The sequence below is a fragment of the Aethalodelphis obliquidens genome, unplaced genomic scaffold (assembly GCF_003676395.1).
Source record: "Aethalodelphis obliquidens isolate GAN/ISIS:26980383/991018 unplaced genomic scaffold, ASM367639v1 scaffold49, whole genome shotgun sequence".
NCBI lineage: Eukaryota > Metazoa > Chordata > Mammalia > Artiodactyla > Delphinidae > Aethalodelphis > Aethalodelphis obliquidens.
In genome coordinates this window covers 10,454,820-10,466,910 of record NW_020837993.1, presented here as the reverse complement: position 1 = coordinate 10,466,910, position 12,091 = coordinate 10,454,820, and the positions used below count along the sequence as shown (strand labels likewise).

Genomic DNA, 12,091 nt, shown 5'->3' with positions numbered 1-12,091 from the left:
TAGACACGCACACAGGGTGCAGCTCCCTGGCGCTGCTCAGAAATGTTAGTTACTTTCCAGCCAGCGAGCTTGGCCTGCCCCAGGGACTCTACAATCTGGGCATCGTTATCTTTGCCAGGGGAAATGGTTATGGTAGGAAGTGTGAATACATGTTCTAAGGAAACAAGCTGTACATGTTCTAGAATCAAACCTGAGACACATCAGGAAGACAAGCTCATCATTCATTAAACTTTGATCATGGGAAATTATACTCCAGTAAGAAAATCAGGCTACTGGACAAAGCGCTAATTAGCAAGGTGTAGGCAGCAGAAGTAAATGAAAGGCCATGCTTACTAAAGACCTGGTGAGTCTCAAATACTTGGACCTAAAAACAAAAAAGAGGGGACTCTCAAGCTTGGCATTGCCCCGGGGTTTTGCTTACCATTGTCACGGAGTGCCTGGCACTCGGGGGACCCTTACTAGATGACCAATGACTAACAGGCTCATTTCTGAGGCTTGGGTGGGTGTCTGGGCTCTAGTGGGGAGGACACAGGAGCCCAGCAGGATTCCCACCTTCCCCGGTGGGTGATGCCATGCTTCCAGGCTGTGGAGGCGCAGTCTGCACCTGTCCTCAGCCAGAGGAGCTGCAGTTTCTTCTGAGGATGAAGGTGCTGGGTCTTTAGAAGTGTTAGACCCTCTCCCCACCATGCCACTGCTTAAGGCCACAATCCAGCAGGGCTAGTTCCATATTTACCCTCACAGGTCCAGCAACAAGCCCACATTCAGTAAAGTTTCCTCTCATCACTGATGGACTTTCACATCCATTCTCTCACCAGATCTTCACAACAACTCTGCAAAGGAAGGATTTTTTATTACTCTGTTTTACAGATGAGCAAACACGCAGATATGTCCAAGACCCCCAGCTATTAAATGACCAACCGAGGGCTCAGCCTTTTGAAGCTGTGTCAGCTTTCAAACTGTCTCAGAACTGCTGCGTATCAGCCATAACTAAACAGACCCCAGTGTGTATCAACGGGGGATGGCAGGCCACTTAGCCCAGGATGTGAACTGGGCCTCTGGGGTTCTCCCTAAAAAACCTTGGAGGCCACAGAGGGGAGATGACAGGGACGTTCATCAAGAGGGAGCTCTGGGCCTCCAACTGGATGACATCTAAGAGTTTGCTTGGCGCCAAGCCATACGCATTTTACAATCTGAAATAACACTGGAGCCGGGTCCCAGAGGACGCCTGCTTGCCACCGTCCTGAGACAGAAGCTAAAATAAGGGGGTGTCCAGGGCTCTGGGTAGCAGGTGTTTGCCTACAACTACAGAAGGCTCTCCACATTAACAGCCGTGCAGCAGGACCTATGCTTGCTGGCCAGACCATCCCACCCCACTTGCTGCCTTTGATCTGATACAGTAGGACTTTGATTTTTATGGCAAGTGAGCCAGTTTCATTTGCAAAGGGGTCCTGTAAAGACTATTACAAATGCACAAGTGTGCTGGAGGGCTAATGGTAAAGTGAGTTCCTTTGCCCAGTTCCTTTGTTATTAAGGTGCAGCTGCTTTTTCTTACAGTGAATAAACCTGGGTACTAAGTGACGATTTTTTTTAATGGAATTAAGTGGAAAATGATAGCTGTGAGCATACCAACATAAGAAGAAATTTCCCAGAGCTTAGCCACCTTCAAGCTCTTTCTCCAAAATACAGTGTTGCTAATGGGGTTCCCAATGGAAATTTGCCCCCAGAAAACACGGGACAAGTAAAACCTTGTTGTGAACAGCTTAGAACCGTGTCATAAAGGCAAAATGAAAGATGAAAAGGGGAGGTTCTGTTTCTTAAAATGTAGGGACAACACTGACCATGGCAGAGAAGCTAAACCCAACTATTAACCTTTGCTTTAGGACCAAACACTACTGGGGGAATGTAAAGTGATACAGCTGCCATGGAAAGCAGTATAGCAGCTCCTCCAAAAAAGTAAACATAGAATTACCTTATGATCCAGCAGTATACACACATATACACACACACCAGGATTCTAACAGATATTTGCACACCAGTGTTCATAGTAGTAGTATTCAAAATAACCAAAAGGTAAAAGCAACCCAGTGTCCATCAAAAGATGAATGGGGCTTCCCTGGTGGCGCAGTGGTTGAGAGTCCGCCTGCCGATGCAGGGGACGCAGGTTCGCGCCCCGGTCTGGGAAGATCCCACATGCCGCGGAGCGGCTGGGCCCGTGAGCCATGGCCGCTGAGCCTGCGCATCTGGAGCCTGTGCTCCGCAACGGGAGAGGCCACACAGTGGGAGGCCCGTGTACCACAAAAACAAAACAAAACAAAAAGATGAATGGATAAACAAAATGTGGTCTCTACATACAATGGAATATTATTCAGCCTCAAAGGAAGGAAATTCTGATGCATGCCACAACATGGATGAACCCTGAAGACATTATGCTAAGTGAAATAAGCCAGTCACAAAAGGACAAGGATTCCATTTATATGAGGTCCCTAGAGAAGTTAAATTCAGAGATGGAGGGTAGAATAATAGACGCCAAGGGCCGGGGTTGGGGAGAAGGGTGGAGACACTGTTTAATGGGGACAGAGTTTCCGTTTGGGATGATGAGAAAATCCTGGAGATGGAATGGTGGTGATGGTTGCACAAGTGAATGTACATAATGCCACTGAACACTTAAAGATGGTTAAAATGGCAAATTTTATGTTATGTGTATTTTACAATAATATTTCAATTAAGTTAAAAAAGAAAAAACCAAACACTAAAGACTCAGTGGCTCAGAAGTTGCCCACAGCACCTGGATGCACAAGCTTGGAGGCCCAGAGTGGGGCGCCCGAGTAGCAGCTGCACCTGCGTTTCCCATGGTCGGCCAGTCGCAGGTCATCCCACCACACGGGGCTCGCAGAACAGGTCTGGGGTCCCAGAAATCTGGGCAGGATCACACAGGCCTGCTGCATAGACTTTTAAGAGGAAAAAAAATGACTAGCATTTCGTTTTATTGTCCGGAAAACCATAACTGAAGCTAGTTAAGCCCTTGTGAAATGTCTGCCTTTCAGAGTGTGCTTTCTTCTGACAATAAAATAACCCTTTGTGATTTCATTGGGCTAATTCAGAACTTTTTTCCTCTGTGTAAACTGTTTTACAAGCAAATTTTTAAAAGCCTCTCAAAGCACAGTTGAACGCTGCATACAGGACTGAAACATTTAATTTTCTCTAAAGGAGCAGTCTCCCAGTTGGTTCCCCCTGTCTGGAATCGCAAAGGCTGAGTTTCCTGTGAACCAGGCGTTGAGACCTGGCTTTCTCAGTCTCCTCCAGCATTTCCTGGATGATAACTTGCAGGGCTTTTCCCAGCAGGCTAGCCGGAAGCGAAGGAGATAATGGAGGGACATGGACGAGCACCGCGCATCCATTTCCATGATGCAAAGACAGGTAGTAGGTGTAATCGCAGACGTACCTACAACCACACAAAATGCCAAGTTACTCCTTGGACCAGCCTCTAACCTCAGTGAAATGTAAGCAGAAGTGGCAATGCAGCATCCGCAAAGCATGAGGGAAGACTGCCACCAGGGAGACCCAGGTTTTGTTCTTCTGCCAAAGAACATGCTGCTGGGAATGAGCCATGGAGAGACCGGCTCTTGGCCTCATGTCCAGCAAGTGACTGAACCCTGGAAGGGACCAGATTTTCAACCAACTAATCCAAAACGTTCTCCCCCCAACCCCGTGAACCTTTCTCATTCATGTCTGCATTGAGTCATTTTGTTGTCACAGCTGCTCCAGGTCTTTGCTCACAACCCTGCAACCTCCACCTTTAGTAGGAGTTAACATAAATCTTTACATTAACGGATCCAGAGATAAGACAGGAAGAAACAAAAAAAGAAGATAAGAAACAAAAAAAAACTAGATGGAACTAGCTGGGAAGAGATGGCCGCAAACCTGACCTCCAACAGACCCTGGGTCTCATTATATGTTGATTTTTCTAAATTAGCATATTAAATGACACATCTACCGGCTGCCATAGCTGGACATTAAGGACCAAAAAAGCATTAAAAAGGGGGTGGCACTCCACTCCCCTGAAAAAGCCCTGCCCCTTCCCAGGCAGACTAATGCCTATGCCATCCCATCATTAGCCTCACTCCTATCTTTCAAATTAAATCCCTCTCACCAAGTGGGTGATAAGTTGACCTGTAAACTTAGTCCCTGCTTCTCCAATCTCTGACTGCTGAATAAGGCTTAACCCAAGCAGGAAAAAGAACCCTCTCCCGCTGAGGCAGGGCGCATCGGCTCGGCTAGGGCCTGAGCAGCGTCCATACAACTTCATTTGGTAACAAATTCTGGCATCCAACAAGGGGCTCATTCTGTCTGTTAACTCAGGGTTACTCACTGACCCAGGGCCAACAAAGCTGGCTAAATAACTGAGCTGTTTGCCCCAGTTCTCAACCGCTGGGCCAGTGAGGGCTACTAAATTAAGCCTGAGATTGAAAAGCAGCCAAGGATCAAGTGGAGCGCTCCTCAGGTAAAGAACATCTCTTTGGGGGTCCCTGGTGGCGCAGTGGTTGAGAGTCCGCCTGCCGATGCAGGGGACGTGGGTTCGTGCCCCGGTCCGGGAAGATCCCACATGCCGCAGAGCGTCTGGGCCCGTGAGCCGTGGCCGCTGAGCCTGCGCGTCCGGAGCCTGTGCTCTGCAACGGGAGAGGCCACGACAGTGAGTGGCCCACGTACCGCAAAAAAAAAAAAGAACATCTCTTTGTTTCATGTGTGTGACGTGAGCCCTAGTCTCTGTTCTTGATATGAGTGAAGCTTCAATCTCTGTTCTATGTGGTTTCGTTTGTCCTAATGCGCTTGGAAATACATGCCACAACTGTGGGCACGGGTTGAGCACTTGAAGGCCACTATGGCGTTTGCCACCAAAAAGGATAAGTTGGTCATGCACCAGCGTAGATGAGCACTGGGTACCCTGCCAACCAGAAGCAAATGTCCGTGTAAGCAGGCACACTGTAGAACATTCACAGCCCCAACGTCTACCGCGTTCCCACCTCTAGGGTGCAGTCAAAAATGCAAGAGCACACCTTTTGTGTTGGTTCCTCTTGCCCTAACTTGCCATCCCGGGGCAAGGTATACGTCTCTGTTGGGTAGGTCCCTCCCTACTACCCTCTACCACAGATCCCTAGGGATCCCTCCTCTGAGACATGAACCCTTTAAAAATCTTGTTTTCATCAGATTTCAGGAAAATCACTTTGTCTAGTTGGGGAAGGAAGAAGAGGACCCCAAACTGTCCAAAGTCCTTGGGTCCTCGTAGCTGAGAGTATAGAAAACTGGACACATACCAAATGGGCATTCGGCCTCCCTGTCTGATTACCTGTAACGGAGCAGGGACACACCTTTGGTGAACAAGCCCCCCTGACTACCGGAGAGGCTCTTTATCTGAGCAATTTATCTGATTAGAGAACCCTTATTTCCCACTCCCCCTTCACCCTATCTCTGGGGACTGTTTGCTGAAAGATATCTCCTACAGCCCCACAGCGGGTCTGGGAACATCTAGTCACTGACTTAAGAGGTGCTTTATGGGAACTTCCCTGGTGGCGCAGTGGTTAAGACTCCGTACTCCCAACGTTGGGGGCCCGGGTTTGATCCCTACTCAGGGAACTAGATCCCACATGCATGCCGCAACTAAGAGTTTGCAAGCCACAACTAAGCAGGCCACACGCCAAAACTAAGAAGCCGGCGAGCCGCAACTAAGGAGACTGCCTGCCGCAACTAAGACCCTACACAACCAAATAAATAAAATAAATAAACGTTAAAATAAAAGGGGGGAACTTTATAACTAAGGCCCTCTTGGACAGTGTCTCCCCTACCAGCCCCTGCGAAGATTGGTTCAGGTTTCAGTTAGCGCTCCTAAACCGCTTGGTGTGGGTCAATCTTGTGGGATCTGCATAGCCACCAACCCTAAGAAGAGGCCACTGGGAAGTTGGAAACAGTATAAATAAGGACTCCCCAGTATGGGTAATCAAGCCTCTATCCCAGTGTACGCTGTCAAGGTGCATTCTCCATAACTGGAAATTCTTTGAGTAGCGTCCACTAACAGGGAAACAGCTTATTTTCTGCTGTAACACCGCATGGCCCCAATATAAACTGGCGGATGGAGAAAGTTGGCCAACTAACGACTCTCTAAATTCTAATACTGTTTTTTAATTTGACCTCTATTGCCAGCGTTAAAAAAAAAAAAAAAGGGATCTCCTACGTCCAATTTTTCATGGCCCTTAGCCAAATAAAGGGCTTCTGGAAAAAATGTGAGGCTAGTTCAAATTTCTCTTTCCTGGAATTGGAATCTCAGCCTGAGGATCCTCTTGACTTCCCCCCTCTGCTAAGGGTAGCTGCCCCCGCTTCCAACAGTTCACCTGAGACTCCTGAGTCATCGACATCTACCCCTACCTCTCCTGAATCCCCGACGCTGTCTACTCCCTCAAATTCACCACCTCCCTACCTGGTGCCCCCTCTTCCGCCCAATGGGTGGTCCCCCTCCCCGACTCTTTCACCTCCATCTCTCAGTACACCTTCCTTGGGGACTAGTCCAATGCACACCTGTAGCAGCATTCAGTACCAGCCCTCTGGAATCAATAAGCTATTCCCCCTTCAGGCGGTTCCCAATGCAAAGGGCAAACTGACCACTGCGTTAGGTACCCTTCTCTTCCTTGGATCTCTATAACTGGAAGGATCGATCCAAGGGTTTAAGGGAAGACCCCGAGGAAGTCCTTAATTTAGTCTGGGGAATACTGCACACTCATTTGAGTGGATACCCAAACCCTCCTAAACATCTTATTGTCTGGGGAAGAAAAGGTACTGATTATAATTAATGCAAGGGAGGAAGCTGCTAAGACCAATCAAAATAACATGGGGCATGCTGTAAACCAGCCTGGAGTCCAGGCTGTTCCCAACACAGACCCTGGGTGGGGCCATCTAGAGGAAAATGGTCAGCAGCACCTCACACATTTCGGGAATTTGATTCTGAAGGGCATTCAATTAGCGGGGAAGTAACTCATAAATTGGAGTATGTTCAAGGAGTCATCCAAGGACTGAAGGAAAATCCCTCAGCCTTCCTTGAGCACCTAAGGGAGTGCCTCCGAGTATATACAAACATAAACCTGGTGTCATTGGAAGGGCAGGTCATTATTAAGTACCATTTTATTTCCCAGAGTGTCCCAGACATTAGGAGAAAATTACAAAAGTTGGAGACAGGGCCCACCACACCTACTTCCGGGCTGGTGGAATCAGCATTTCGGGTGTTTAACAACTGGGATCTGGAGGCCGATACAAAGGAAGATAAACGAGCAGAACAAACTGTCAGTTCTCTGGCTTTAGCAATTCAGGGTTAATCGACCTCCAAGGGATGACACCCCCCCCCACAAACACACACACATAAGGGACCCTGTAACATCAATGAGTCGCCTGGGATTTCGAAGACCATGCCCACAGTGGAGAGAAGGGCTTAAAGCCAATCAGTGTGCTAACTGCATAGAGGAGGGCCACTGGAAGGGGGACTGCCCCAAATGTCTCAGAAGGAGACTAAGTGGACCACCATGTCCTGGCCCACCCTCATTGGTCACACACATAAAAGAAGAGGACCGAAGGGGCCCAGGGGCTCCTAGGAGTGCCCCAGAAATTACCCCCAAGAAGGCTTGGCTGACCCTGACTATAGGTGGTAAAAAGGCTGACTTTTTAGTCAACACAGGAGCCACCTACTGGGTCTTGAACACCCAACAAGGCAAAATGACCAAAGATAAATGTAAGATAATGGGAGTGAAAGGGAAGCCGCAGGAACGCAATATTATAGAGCACCTTGAGTGCAATTTGGAAGGAAAAAAGTTATCTCACTCTTTCCTGTATGTCCCAGAATGCCTAATTCCTCTAATAGGAAGAGATTTACTATATAAATTGGGAGCAACAATTTATCTCAGAGACACAAAACTTAACATCAAAATACCTAAGACTCCCTTCCATTCCATAGCACTCATGCTACCACCCTCTGCGGATTAATCCCTCAGTATGGGCCCACGACACCGTGGGCAGAGCCAGGAGGGCACCAGTCATGGTCAAGCTGCGACCCGCCTACAATCACCCAAATAAAAAACAATACCCATTAAGCAAAGAAGCCCTAGCAGGCATTAAGTAGAAAGTCTACTCAAACAAGGGCTTCTTAGACCCTGCCATTTTCCTTGCAACACTCCTAATCTGCCAGTAAAAAAAAAAAAAGCCCAAGAGATACTGGCTAGTTCAGTACCTCCAAGCTGTAAATGAAGCTATGGAGGAAATTCACCCAGGGGTGCCAAATCCCTACACCTTACTCTCTACCCAAAACTACGAAAGGATTTGGTATTCAGTGCTAGATTTAAAAGACACCTTCTTTTGTGTGCCCTTAGCCCTGTAATCTCAGTACATTTTTGCATTTGAATGGCAGGTGGCAGCATGAGAAAACAACATTTTTGCTGGATGTCTGCTCCAGGGATTTAAAAACTCTCTCACCCTTTCCCGAAAGGTTTTAGCTGAGGCTCTTAGTGACCTTGAGTTAGAACAAGGGACTAGGACTTCCCTGGTGGCACAGTGGTTTAGAATCTGCCTGCCAATGCAGGGGACACCAGTTCGAGCCCTGGTCCGGGAAGATCCCACATGCCGCAGAGCGAGTGAGCCCGCATGCCACAAGTACTGAGCCCATGCACCTAGAGCCCATGCTCCACAACAAGAGAAGCCACCGCAATGAGCAGCCCGCGCACAGCAATGAAGAGTAGACCTTGCTCGCCGCAACTAGAGAAAGTCCACACGTAGTAACGAAGACCCACCGCAGCCAAAAATAAAATATAAATAAATTAATTAATTTTTTAAAAAAAGAACAGGGTACTATACTTCAATATGTGGATGACATTCTAATCACCACCCCACCAAAGAGCTTTTTGACCATAACACAGTTAATGCCTTAAATCATCTGGCCGAGAGAGGATATAAAGTTTCAAAGGAAAAAGCCCAAATATCCCTCCAGCAGGTAGAACATTTAGGGTTTAATAATAGAAAAGGGGCACAGAGCACTACCTAAGGAGAGGAAAGAACATATTTGCAAGATGGCACTCCTAGTACGAGAAAACAGCTCCAGGGTTTCCTGGGAATGCCTGAGGTCTGCCATATATGGATCCCCAATTCTGCCTTAATTGCTAAGCTCTAGTATGAACAATTAAAAAGGAAGGAACTTGACCGTTTTGAGCAGACCCCCAATTGTGACTGGGCATTCCTAGAACTCAAAAACCATCTCATGAGAATCCCCGTGTTACCTGAGTCTACCCTTCCATCTACATGTACATGAGAGAGGAGAAACTGTCCTGGGCTTGCTTAAACAAAAACTTGGACCTCTGACTCAGGTTGTAGCCTGTTTTTCTAAACAATTGGACCAAACTGCTAAAGGATAGCCCCCATGTTTACAGGCTGTAGCTGCTACTTCTCAAAGAGGCTAACAAATTAACTTTTGGACAGCCCCTGACCATCTGGACCCCACACCACCCCATAAAGGTAAGGGGGGCAGACTGGTTATCCCCTGGTCAAACCCTCCAAGTCCAAGCCATGCTTCTAGACAACCTGTCTGTGACTCTGAGGCACTGTAATGTCCTTAACCCTGCCTCCTTGCTACATCAGACAGGTCCAAAATTAACTCATGATTGTGAGGAAGTTATGGAACAGGTTTATTCCAGCAGGGCTGACTTAAAGAGCTTCCCTAGAGAGAAGGCAGGATTGGAATGGTCCACTGGTGGGAGTTGCTTTATGAAAGATGGAAAACAAAAGGCAGGCTACACAGTGGTTTCTGTCACTGAAGTGGTGGAAGCTAAAGCCTTGCCCCCTGGCTGCTCTGCTCAGAGGGCTGAGTTAATTACCCTGATCAGAGCACTAGAACTGGGGAAAGGGAAAGTTGTCAATATCTACACTGACTCTAAATATGCCTGTTCAATCCTACATGCCCATGGGGCCATCTGGAAGGAGAGGGGAATGCTGACCTCAGGGAATAAACAGATTATAAACTGGGGGGGAGGTGAATTATGAGGCTGCTGGAGGCTATACGCCTGCCAAAGAGTATAGCCTGTATTCACTGTAGAGGCCATCAAAAGGGAGAAGCAGAAATAATAAGAGGAAATAACAGAGCAGATATGGCAGCTAAACAAGCAGCAGAGGGTGGGGACAGACTTCAAACGTCACTCCTACTGGTACCCCCAGATCCTAACTCTTACACTCCCATATACACCCCAGAAGAAAGAGAAAAGCCTTTGAGATGGGGCTATTTTAAAAGCCCAGAATATCAGGAATGGAGGGTTAACAATCATGGGCAGCTGTTCTTCCCATCAGCTACTGCACTCCAAGCCATCCGGGAAGCTCACCAGAGCACACGTTATGGGCAGGAGGCCCTGTGTCAATGGCTCACCAAATCCATGACGAATCCCAATTTCTGAAGTCTCCTTAAACAGGTGGTTGAAGCTTGCCCCGTCTCCAGAATAACCCCAACACTTACCGCCCACCAAGGTCAAGGGAGTGACCCCCACCCAGTACAGAGGCACACATCCAGGTCACGACTGGTAAACTGATTTTACAGTAATGCCCCAGGCACAAGGAAATTTTTAGATATTTGCTGGTTTTCACTGACACCTCTGGCTGGATGGAGACATTCCCAACCCAAACCAAGACTACCTCGGAGATCTCTAAGGCCCTGCTCAAAAAAATAATCCATCAGTTTGGGCTCCCTAAATCCATTCAAAGCGACAGTGGGCCCGCCTTTGTTTCTCAGATTACTAAGGAAGTCTCTAGAGCCCTAGGAATTAAATGGAGCTTACACTCTTCTTGGAGACCACAATCTTTAGGAAAAGTAAAAAGAACAAATGAAACTCTCAAAAGAAATTTAGCCAAACTATGTCAAGAGACTCATCAACCTTGGATCTCCCTTCACCCCACAGCACTTTGGAGAATGCAATTAGCCCCTAAATGAAAGCTCAGGTTAAGTCCATAAGAGATCATGTACAGGAGGCCCATTCCTGAAGGACCTGGCTACAAAGCCAACATTAGGGATATGGACCAAATGAAATATGCCTTACAGAGAGGGGAAATCATCAAAGCTTTACACGCCTAAGGGGATCAGGAATTGCCTTCCCCTTCTGCCATGGTTTTACAGTCTTTGTACCCTGGGGATTGGGTTTATTTGAAAATCTGGAAGGCTGGAAATCCACAAGACCAGTTAGACCCCAAGTGGACAGGACCTTATCTTCTTATCTTGACCACTCATTCAGCCTGACAATTGCAGGGCATAACTCCATGGGCCCACCATATCAGAGTGAAGACGGCACCTACACCTGAGGAAGAAGTTACTGAGCCATGCACTCAATACACCTGTGAACCTGTCACACACCTTAAGTTACTTTTGAAAAGGACTAACTTACCAATAGATAAGTAATGTGGTGGGCAGGCTTATTAGTTGGCCTCATCATTACTATTGCCTTGCTTGGCTTCTGCTGTTCTGCCAAACCCCCTCCCTCTGGCAAACGCCTCCTCTGAACATGCTGGACATATGGGATACTAACATTGGAAGCAGGATGAGTGGCCATTATTGTCTATTGTTTCTTCTCTGCTCTATCTATCTCTTACAACCGTCCACACAGAATGGGAATTCAATGCAATAGTAAATTTCTCGAGAATTATAGCCTGTGGAGAAAATCTATCCCAGTGCTGGATCTGTCACCCCCACTCTCCAAGTGACACCTATGGATTAAAGGTATTACATTTTACCTCTAAGAATGATAACCTCACTCTCACCTTGGCTAAACCTACCCCTCTTGAAGTTCATATCCCATCCCTAACACAGCTTCCCTGCTTGGATTCCCTCTAACGAACACAAAGCACTCACTCCAAAGTGCCATTGCTCTGATCGTCTTGCTGCCACTGCCCTATTAAACGCCCCTACCAAAGGGAGGAACTTGCAATAACACCTTAGGGCTGCTCTGGACTCTGATCAATGTTTCTTCCATTATCCCACAATTTAAGTACCCCGGGATTGACTCCTGTGGAAATCTCACCTGTTGGTGCCCTC

The 12,091-nt window shown here is 47.5% G+C and overlaps 1 protein-coding gene across 5 annotated transcripts in view; it reads right to left on the bottom strand.

Moving 5' to 3' along the window:
- Positions 1-2,669: 2,669 nt before the first annotated feature.
- The window catches only part of PGPEP1L (pyroglutamyl-peptidase I like), a 49,699-nt gene continuing 40,277 nt past the window's right edge, over positions 2,670-12,091 (bottom strand). For all 5 annotated transcript variants that reach the window (XM_027083192.1, XM_027083194.1, XM_027083190.1 and 2 more), the window contains one exon: positions 2,670-3,442. In XM_027083192.1, coding sequence (XP_026938993.1) covers positions 3,202-3,442 — 241 coding nt within the window. In that variant the 3' untranslated portion in view covers positions 2,670-3,201. The remainder of the gene's footprint in view (positions 3,443-12,091) is intronic.